This window comes from Capricornis sumatraensis, chromosome 2 (genome assembly GCF_032405125.1).
Source record: "Capricornis sumatraensis isolate serow.1 chromosome 2, serow.2, whole genome shotgun sequence".
In the NCBI taxonomy this organism is placed as follows: Eukaryota; Metazoa; Chordata; class Mammalia; order Artiodactyla; family Bovidae; genus Capricornis; species Capricornis sumatraensis.
In genome coordinates, this window is record NC_091070.1 from 26976902 (window position 1) to 26988620 (window position 11719).

At 37.1% G+C, this 11719-nt stretch overlaps 1 protein-coding gene across 1 annotated transcript in view; it reads left to right on the forward strand.

Annotated features, from left to right (window-relative positions):
* The window catches only part of SGPP1 (sphingosine-1-phosphate phosphatase 1), a 41177-nt gene extending 29889 nt beyond the window's left edge, over nt 1-11288 (forward strand). Inside the window, exons 2-3 of the mRNA XM_068966721.1 lie at nt 2821-2910; nt 10737-11288. Of these exons, the coding sequence (XP_068822822.1) occupies nt 2821-2910; nt 10737-11288 (642 nt within the window). The remainder of the gene's footprint in view (nt 1-2820; nt 2911-10736) is intronic.
* The last annotated feature ends 431 nt before the right edge of the window (nt 11289-11719 follow it).

The window sequence follows — 11719 nt, forward strand, 5'->3', positions numbered from 1 at the left end:
TCCACTTAGAACCTCCAGAGACCCGGGGTGAGGGAAGTTTGCCCATCTGGTGATACACCTCAGCATACAGCCTCCAGTATCACACCTGTAGGAAAGAGAGCATTCATAGGATGATTAAAAGTGGCACACGTCACCTTTTCCCCAGTTCCTTGGTCAAAACCAGGCACATGGCCCCAGTCTAATTGCAAGAAAAGCACAAGGAATATTTGATGAACATTACTGTTTCAACTCTGTATGTGTGTGTGTGTGCGCGTGCGTGTGCGTGCATACTCAGTTGCTCAATTGTATCTGACTCTGTGACCCTGTGGACTAGTGTCCACCAGGCTCCTCTGTCCATGGAATTTTCCAGGCAAGAATACTGGAGTGAGTTGCCATTTCCTACTCCAGGGGACTGTTTTAGCACCTGTTCCCTTTTTATTTCTCCATAGTACTTATTATTTTTTATTATATAATTTGTATAGTCTATATAAAGTATTGTTTATATATTTACATATCATATAATTTGCATATGTTTATTATTAAGTTGCATTTCCTCAGTAAGAATTTAAGCTTATTCTCCTAGAAAACCTCACTACTTACAACTTCTTGGACATAAACCTTTCTTCATTCGCTCCTACTGCTTGTAATGTCCTCTATCATTTTTACCCTGTGCTCTTTTTTTCTGTAAAGATTAAATTCTACTCATCTTTTGAATCATACTCAGTTTGGGAGACTTTAAAGGTCCATGCCTTAGACTCCCTCCATCATGGCACTTACCCTCCTTATAGGATTACTTGTCTGACTGTGTCATTAACCAGGTCCCTCATGCATATTGGAAAACATCTGAAGGAATACCTGGAGCCTAGAAAAGGATCTATGAGGATCTGAAAAGGACAATATAAGTAGGATGAAGAGATGACAGAATCAAGAAATATTCAGAAAGTAAATTCAGTAAGACTTCATTGTTGGTTGAATATGAGGGATGGGGAAGAAATCAAGGATAATTCACACTTCTCATTTAGATTAGGATGCTTCCAAATGAAATAGGGAAAATGAGAGGAGGAACAAGTCTAGTTGATAGGATGATGAGTAGGGTTTGAAGTGTAATGGGTTTAACGCTGTAAGGATCTCAAGTTGGAGATATGTGCAGAGGCTGGCTAAATGGTTCTTAATCCAAGGACATGCATAGGTCTCCAGCATGCTGAGTAGTAGAAGAAAAGGTGAAACTGCCAATAACTACTAAGGCCAGAACACTTAGTTATGCTAATGTTTAAGGAACAATGAGGAATGTTTTCTTGTGTGGAAGACACAGAAAAAAATAGATGGTGAAAGGGGAGCGAGAGTGTGATGCTGTCAAAATCAAGGTATTTAGACATTCAAGAAAAAATATTCGGGCCATAGTAAATGCAGTGTGAGTGAGCTAAGTTGCTCCAGTTGTGTCCAACTCTTTGTGACTTTATGGACTGTAGCCTGTCATGCTCCTCTATCCATGGGATTCTCCAGGCAAGAATACTGGAAGTGGGTTGCCATGCCCTCCTCCAGGGGATCTTCCCAACCCAGGGATCGAACCTGCATCTCTTATGTCTCCCGTACTGGCAGGCGAGTTCTTTATCACTAGTACCACCTGGGAAGCCCCTAGAGAAATCAAGTCAAAACAACTATGTACTAAATCTTGACCACTCTTGCAGCATTACTTAATTCCTTTCTTTTAACCTCACTTTTTATTGACCCACTTTCAATACTAAATGAATTGAACTATCTTGGCTTCCGTTTGATTGGGAAAATTGAAGTAATCAGGCACAAACTGTCTCAAATGTGCCCCCTCTTCTTCGTTTACAAACTTAAGACACACCCAACCATCAGTCATTTCCTTCTTCCCTCTAGTATTAGGAGCTTCAAAGTCACCTCTAGTTAGTACTAGAGGTGTGCCTTTGATACTGAAATGAAAGTCAAAGTCGCTCAGTCATGTCCACCTCTTTGTGACCCCATGGACTATACAGTCCCTAGAATTCTGTAGGCCAGAATACTGGAGTGGGAAAGACCCCCCTTTCCCTTCTCCAGGGGATCTTCCCAACCCAGGGATCAAACCCAGGTCTCCCGCATTGTAGCCAGATTCTTTACCAACTAACTGAGCCACAAGGGAAGCCCAAGAATAATGGAGTGGGTAGCCTATCCCTTCTCCAGCGGATCTTCCCGACCCAGGAATTGAACCGGGGTCTCCTGCATTGCCGGCAAATTCTTTACCAACTGAGCTCTCAGGGAAGCCCAACTGATAGTAAAAGTCATCTGCATTTTAAGGTTTTTCCCTCTTTATGGCTTCCTGCTTCCAATATCCCACCAAAAATTTTCACAATATAGTTGCTATTTGAAATTATTAATGGACAACAAATTACATGATGTTGAATATTGAAGGAAGATGGGGAAATGGCAAACAGCAGTCACTGATGGAAGAGAGGGAAATAATGCCTCCTCCCCAGGGAAGCAATGACACTAAGCTGGGCCAGAGTCAGGTGCTTTTCCAGAGGCACTTTCATTTTGTAGTTATAGTAAAAGTATGTATTTTATTTGTTTTTCTTCTGTAGCAGGCCAGTGATTGAGTCTTTACTGTAGAAGCAAAAATGAGCCAGTTCCCACAATGAAGATTGTAGAAACATTAGATTTATTTGTTCATTCATGCAAAACTATTTCTTGAATGTCCGCTATGTGCCATGCTTAGGCTTAGGTGCTGGAAATATAACAGAAAGTAAACACACATACTTCTTGTTCTCCTTGAGTTTTTATCTGCTTGTTTGTATTTAACCTGATTTATCTAACTAATTTTACTTTTTTTTTTCCCTTCAGTATCCTCTCACATATGGACTGATTCTTATTCCCTGCTGGTGTTCTCTAGTTTGCATAAGTAGAATTTACATGGGAATGCACTCCATCCTGGTAAGGAAAACGTTGTGTTCATATTGCTTTGTTTTTTCTAAAATCAACATGCAATTTTATAATTTTTAATCATTTTTAAACTTACTGGAAACTTAAGTGAGAAAATATAGTTATTATAAATCTTTTTTTCTTGCAAAAATAGCAACAGGATGTTTTGCAAAGTTTTAAAGTAGTTATAATATATATATTTCATAGAAACAGTTCCCAGCAATCACAAGAACCAAGTATTATTTAGGATAACATTTCTCCCTCCTTCCAGGTTCACTTTTCTCTTCCTATTCATTTTCTTCTATGCTTTTCATACTGCTGAGTCAAAACTGACAGTGTAAATACAGACACCAAGGAGCATTACTTGTAAGTGAAAACCCAGTGAATAGACATTAGATGAACAAAGACTGTCCTGGTGCCACTTGTTTTTGAGTATTAAACTCTAGTTTTCTTCTTTCCCAACAGTATTTTAGGGCTTACATCAGATATTTTATTTTGAGAATGCAATTCAGTTTCAAAAGCAGCAGCACAGGAACCCTGTATCTTCCAGCTGTACCTACTCACTTCCCTTCCTGATTGACATTCCCTAGTTCTGGCCCGCACCATCTCTCACTAGGGTACTGCCGCAGCTTCTTAATTAGTAGCTCCACTTCAAGTGTGACACAGCTCCATTCAGTGTTTAGCCTCCTATTGTAGTTTACTGTTCAGAACACAAATATGATGCTATATTGAATGACCTATGTTTGCTCAACTGTGAAGGGTGTTTCTTATCTTCACATTGTTAGGAATGCCTTAACCTCCACATGGAATGCTGTTTTCACTTTCTTTGCCTAACTATCAAATCCATTGTTCATGACTCACCAGAAAATATTATCCCCTAAAGCCTTGTTACCTTCTCCATCTTTCCTTTCTCAAGACTGGTTAGGTGGCCTTTCTCCCAGAACATCTTGAGCATAATTCTGGCAGAGCACTTATGCTGAATTGCAGTTGCTTTTTTATTTATCTGTCATCCCCACTAGACAACAAGCAATATGAGAAAAATAACTCTACCTTCACATATAGTGTGGTGTCTCTTAGAACACTCTGTGAAGGTATTATGTATTATAGATAAAGAATCAAAAGAAAGATGGAGAGAGAGGGACGAATTCACGGAATCCAAAAATTTATAAAGGGTTATATAAAATTTTTCTTGTCCTTAACAAATGAACACTTTTAGAATTTTCTACTCAAAAATATCTCATTTCATAGCTGAAAATCTTTCTCAGATTACTTACCTCCAGCAGCTGCCCCTTCACTAGTAAATTTACGGAAGTCCCAAATGCTATGTTAGGAAGCAAACTATTTGTGTTTTATTTTTTATAATTATTTATATTAATGCAAATTATGAATTGACATAATTTTTCTGACTAGTTTGTAATAATTTTATAATAGATCAATTATCACCTTTTTATATCAAATCTAATATTAGTCACAAGAAAATGTTTTCCATCTCTGTGCCTCATTACAGTTATTCCCTTCTACTCCCAATTAACCATATTGCACCTGAAAAACTACCAAAAGATTCTGAACTAAGAATGATAATATTATCCCTAGATTCATTATCATCATAAAAGAGGAATTAGAATCTTACTATATTGAATATATCATCTCAAACACGCTGTTGTCCAAAGGAAATATAGTGGATTGATTATTCAACTGAGTTCAATTCATGTTTTTGATACTGGATAACATCTGTTCTTGAATCAACTGAAGTAAAAACAATACTGATGTATTATTAAATTATAAGTCTGATAACCTAGTGTTTTTTTTTTTTTTTCCTTGTTCTTTTGGCCATAATGCATGACTTGCAGGATCTTAGTTCCCAGACCAGGGACTGAACCTGGGCCTGGGCAGTGAAAGCATGGAGTCCTTATCACTGGATCACCAGGGAATTCCCCAATCATTGTCATTTAGTTATTCAAAAGCATCCTGTCCCATAGAATATCTTTATCAGTTTTATTCTGACTAGCTACTCAATTTTAGTATGTGTATTATTACAAGTTGTTTTTCTTTTTCAAAAGTAAAATCACAGATGACTTGCAAGCATTGTAAATTATATTCCTGTGTTACAACATTTATTAACATTAAGAAAGTTCTAGTAATATAGTCTAAATAATTTATAAGGAACACTTTATTCAGTATTTCCCATATGCTTTGTTTTTATTATTACAACACAAAGAGCAACACTTAATTTATTTTTAATGCCTACTTTACTGAATAGCTTCCCAGATGGTGCAGTAGTAAAGAATCTTCCTGCCAATGCAGAGACACAGGTTTAGTCCCAGGGTTGGGAAGATCCCCTGGAGAAGGAAATGGCAATCTACTCCAGTATTCTTGCCTGGAAAATATCCATGGACAGAGGATCCTGGCAGGCAGTAGTCCATGGGGTCGAAAGAGTTGGACATGACTGAGCAACTGAACATGCACACACTTTCCTAAATATATCTCCTTAACCTCCAGAAAAGTAGAGGAGTTACTTCCTCCATTTTCCCTTTATTTTCTGTCAGACCTAGCTCTGAAAATGTCTTAAAACACAAGCCATTTAAAAATTACCAGACTAAGTACTTGTCAGATTACTAGTTTACTTCTACATTAGTAAAATTATGAATATTTTATAATTACATTTACCTAAAATTGTACTAAAAGTTTGTCTATATGTGGAAAGTTTTTTTAGAAAAGTATTATGAGATCCTCAAGTAGCATGTACCTCCAAAACACATTTTTATAAGAATCAAACTAATCAAATAACAGCAAAAGTCCTGAAAACATGTTATGGAGAAAGATCCAGAACAGTAAACACTAAGAGTTTTAATAGTAGTTCTTTCTGAGTAATAATTACTTGTTATTTTTATCCATATTTTCTAGATTTTCTATACTGAATATGTATTAAATTTGAATTTTAAAGATAAAAATTTCAAAATACATCCTTATTAGTTGTTTATAATGAAGAATGATTCATTCCAGTAATATGTTTTGTTGTTAGAAACCCTGTTGGCATCACTGACGTGTTGAATTAGAATCAGGACACCTGAAATAAAAACACCACTAGGAGCAGACAGAAGTCTTGAATTCTAGTCTTAGCCAATCACCAGCCTCTCTAGTTCTATATACTGATTGGGAGAAATAAAAAGAAGGCAATTCCAGATTTGATATGTGATAAATCTGTATTGAATTTATGGTATTTGATATCCTCTACCATAAATTTGATAACTGTGACTATTCCATTCATATGTGTAATTAACTTTTACAGCAGATTTGTTATCTATAATTAATTTAAGTATCTAAAGTTATTTGCTTTCTTTTTGGAAAATTTGCTACTTTGAGTTCTTTGTTACCTTTAACATCAACTTTTCTTTATTGCATATTTTGTGTGATAACACTTAAAATCACTTAGTTACACAGTTTAATGTTGTACATTAAATTGGTATCACAATGACAGCCACCGTGTTTATGTCCTGAATTCAGTCATTCTTCTTCTTGGTTCTGTAGCATGGAAATTAAATATGCCCTTTTTATCCAGGGTGATATTGTAAATGATTAATGACAATTAGAAAAGGAGGCAGATTTGTATAGAGTCTTACAGTAATTAAATTTAATATTCATAGAGCTATACAAAAAAAGTAGAGGACAATAAGATTGGATGTTTTATGTCATCCTGAAATATACTTCTAAAAATATAATTGCTATCATATGTATCTAAAGAAAGCATGTTAATCAACAAGAAAAAGAAAACCCAAAGTAACAGTTGCCCTGAGAGACAAATATATCTTGCATATAAAAGGAATAGCCCACGGACTTATGAAATAATGCTTAATAATCATGGAAATTCATATTAAACATTAAGAAATACCAACAACTGATGGGACCTGAATTTCTGTAAACATTTTGGAGATTATTTTATTTGCTTATAAAATTGAACATGCACATATACTTTGATTCTGCCTTTCCATTCCTAGGCACATGTCCTGGGAAAAGTTTTGTAGACCCATACAGGGAACATCAAAAGAAAGAATATAGTAGCATTGTTTAAGTTCCTTGTTGGTTTAAAAGTATATACCAATGAAGAAAGCATTCAAGCTCAGCTATAACCAATGAACTAATCCAAAACCTGAAAACAACCTGAGTGACTGTCAGTGGGAAAAATAGATAAGTTATATAATCATACAAAATATTACATACTTGGGAAAGTGAATGACCTATAAACCACATATGATGAATGAATCTTAAGAGTTTAATGTTAAGTGTGAAGAGCAAATCAGAGGAGACTACGTATTGCCTAACATTTTTATAAAGCTCAGAAAGAAGCAACACTTGGTAATATTTTGTTTAGAGATATGTGATAAACCGTTTTTATTTATATTTTTAATTGGGGTGTAATTGTTTTACATTGTTTTACAATGTTGTGTTAGTTTCTGCTGTACAGCAAAGTAAATCAGCTGTAAATATACATATATCCCCTCCCTCTTGAGCCTCCTTCCCACCCCACCCAGCATCCCACCGCTCTGATCATCACAGCACTGAGCCGAACTCCCTGTGCTCTACAGCAGCTTCCCACTAGCTCTCTGTTTGACACATGACCTGACCTGCCTCTTGAGAAATCTGTATGCAGGTCAGGGAGCAACAGGGAGAACTGGACATGGAACAACAGACTGGTTCCAAATAGGAAAAGGAGTACGTCAAGGCTGTATATCGTCACCCTGCTTATTTAAAACTTATGCAGACTACATCATGAGAAACGCTGGACTGGAAGAAACACAAGCTGGAATCAAGATTGCCGGGAGAAATATCAATCACCTCAGATATGCAGATGACACCACCCTTATGGCAGAAAGTGAAGAGGAACTAAAAAGCCTCTTGATGAAAGTGAAAGAGGAGAGTGAAAAAGTTGGCTTAAAGCTCAACGTTCACAAAATGAAGATCATGGCATCTGGTCCCATCACTTCATGGGAAATAGATGGGGAAACAGTGGAAACAGTGTCAGACTTTATTTTGGGGGGCTCCAAAATCACTGCAGATGGTGACTGCAGCCATGAAATTAAAAGACGCTTACTCCTTGGAAGAAAAGTCATGACCAACCTAGATAGCATATTGAAAAGCAGAGACATTACTTTGCCAACAAAGGTCCACCTAGTCGAGGCTATGGTTTTTCCAGTAGTCATGTATGGATGTGAGAGTTGGACTGTGAAGAAGGCTGAGCACTGAAGAATTGATGCTTTTGAACTGTGGTGTTGGAAAGACTCTTGAGAGTCCCTTGGACTGCAAGGAGATCCAACCAGTCCATTCTGAAGATCAATCCTGGGATTTCTTTGGAAGGAATGATGCTAAAGCTGAAACTCCAGTACTTTGGCCACCTCATGCGAAGAGTTGACTCATTGGAAAAGACTCTGATGATGGGAGGGATTGGGGGCAGGAGGAGAAGGGGACGACAGAGGATGAGATGGCTGGATGGCATCACTGACTCGATGGACATGAATCTGAGTGAACTCCGGGAGTTGGTGATGGACAGGGAGGCCTGGCGTGCTGCGATTCATGGGGTCATAAAGAGTCAGACACGACTGAGCAACTGAACTGAATGTATATATGTCAGTCCTACTCAAAGCAGGTATCTGTTGTCAGTACTCAGGTTTATGCAGAGTGATAGAACTATTAACCAGCATACCAATAGATTCAAAGTACTTTTTATAATTTCAGGTACACTCTATGTATCTGATTTCTGTGTACCAAATGTTACATTATAACTATAATAAAAAATCTTAGGACAGAAAAACATTAAGCCACTACTCTGTTGCTTAACTGTATTGAATGCTATTGAGAAGTAACCATTGTTTTCAGCAGCATAAAGTTCACTGCTGCCGTTGCTAAGTCGCTTCAGTCATGTCTAACTCTGTGCGACCCCATAGATGGCAGCCCACCAGGCTCCCCCGTCCCTGGGATTCTCCAGGCAAGAACATTGGAGTGGGTTGCCATTTCCTGAAAGTGAAAAGTGAAAGTGAAGTCGCTCAGCCGTGTCCGACTCTTCGCGACCCTATGGACTGCAGCCTACCAGGCTCCTCTGTCCATGGGATTTTCCAGGCAAGAGTACTGGAGTCGGGTGCCAAAGGTCACTAGTATCTATGAAAAGAGTGGTTTCAATGCAGTGATGAGTTTAGGAAAAAATAAGGAAGTGTGGAAGTGGAGACAGTGAATGTATGTGATTTTTTTGGATAAATTTTTCAGTGATAGTTAATCCCAGGGTTTGGTTTTGTTTGTTTTAAGATGAAAATTTTGGAGTAGTTTTGTTCATGTCAGGACTGATTTGGAAAGAAAGATTCTTTTAGTAACAGCTTTATTTCCTCCAATAAACCATCTTCTGTCATACATAAAAGTAGATGTCATTTTTGATCCCCTTTGCTTCTCTCTTACATTCAGATGATCACTAAGTCGAAGTTAGTCAACTCTTATTTTAAAATATTTTACTGAATCCATCTACGTGTGTCTCTGTATGGACCACGTCTAGACTGAGTCCCTGTAGTAGCCTGCCAACTTGTGTCTCTAGTGGTGTCCTGTCTTCCCTACTTTACCCCTATAATCTATTCTCTACACAGTGGATGGAGTGTTCTTTTATAAACATCGATCAGATTGTATTACACTCCTACTTGGGAATCTATCAGGCCTGCTGTCGCTTTTGAAATAAAGGGTGAAGTTCTTACCTAACCTACAAGGCCCTCCCTACGTGATTTGACCTCGGCCTGTCTCTTGGACCTCATGGCTGGCACTCTCTCTCTCACTGTTTGAGGCACACTGGATTTCTCTCAGTGCCTTGAACTCACTAGGTTCTTTTCTGCCTCAGTACCGTGGCACTTGGTTATTTCTTCTACCTGGGACACTTTTCCTTAGGTCTAAAGATAGGGCTGACTTTTTTGGAATCAGATCTCTGCTCAAGTGTCACCTCCTTAGACAGGTTGCCTAATCACTCTTAATAGGGCCTATCCCATCGTCTTGTTTTAGTTTTTTTATAATAACCCCAAATGGTAATATTTATCTACTTTTTACTTACATGGTTATTATCAGTCATCCCACTAAAATGTAAGCTCTATGGCAGTAGGTATCTTCTCAGTTTTTAAGCAATATATCCCGCATTGTAGGCAGACGCTTTTACCGTCTGAGCCACCAGGGAAGTTAATATATCCTTAGCCCCTAAAATAGTGTCAGGCACATGTAGGTACTCAGTAAGTATTTGTTTAGTGAATTAAGAAAAAATAGGCTTTGTATCCTCTTTAGTCATGGCAATAATTATGTGTTTAGGTGTGTAATTATTAAATACATGAAGTCTTAAAATAAGTCTGGTTGATCCTTGAACAACTTTGATGTTAGTGTAGTAAAAAATCCACCAATAATTATAGTGTGCCCTTCATATACTTGGTTCCTCCATATCCACAGTTCTTCTTATCAGGGCTTCTGCATCCTCAGATTAACCAACCAGGGATCATGTAGCACTATACTACTGTTTACTGCTGAAAAGAATCAGCTTAGTGGATCCACACAGTTCAAATCCGGGTAGTTCAAGGGTCAGCTAGATGTATATTGCTTTTCTCAGAAATCACAACTACATACTTTAAGCTAGTTTATTGTTCAGGATTTGAATATAAATTTGTGTATAGCATATCTATATTAACTTATAAAAGGGCAGAACAATAAAAACAATCATTTTATATCAATAAATCTTTTTCGTGTTAACATTTGAAATGTGTAATATGTACTTATTTCTTTAAATGCCAAACATAAATATACTAAACAACTGTGCTTTTTTCTTTTCTCAGGATGTTATTGCTGGATTCCTATATACCATTTTAATCTTGGTTATCTTCTATCCATTTGTGGATGTGATTGACAACTTCAACCAAACTCACAGATATGCTCCATTAATCATCATCGGGCTTCATTTAGCCTTGGGGATCTTTTCTTTCACTCTTGACACCTGGAGTACATCCCGGGGAGACACAGCTGAGATTCTGGGAAGTGGTGCAGGGATTGCATGTGGATCTCATTTTACCTATAAAATGGGTCTACTCTTAGATCCTCCTCTGGATATATTACCTTTAGCTAGGCACCCCATTTCAATGACTCTGTTTGGAAAAGCCATATTGCGGATATTCATAGGGATGTTCTTTGTACTAGTCGTCAGAGATATGATGAAAAGGATCACTATTCCTTTAGCCTGTAAAATCTTCAGTATACCTTGTGATGATATTCGAAAAGCAAGGCAGCACATGGAAGTTGAACTTCCTTATCGGTATATCACCTATGGAATGGTTGGTTTCTCCATCACATTTTTGGTTCCTTACATATTTTTCTTTATTGGAATCTCTTGATGGAGAACTACTGTTTATGAGAAGAAAGAAGGGTATCAATTACTGATATCTAAAAACCATATTCTAGTTAAAAGCCAAATCAGAGTTAGGCTTTTGCAGGACTTTAACTTAAATAATTATTTAAGTAAATTCTTAAGAGTCAGTGCATTTTATCACTGCACATCCAGTTACTGTTTTAGGTGAGCTGAGCTATTATAACATTGAGAAAATGATAAATACCATTTGGAATGTTCATGTAATATTTGGAGAGTTTTGTGCTGTTATGGATTCAAGTTATATAATATATATTAAGGAACATAATATCAAATTATGTATCTAATATATATTATATATAAAATAATATACCTGTTTCTTTGAACCATGGGGGTGTATTATAAAATCAATAATAATATGCAAACAGTTGTGCCTGTGTATTTGGATTTAATACAGGT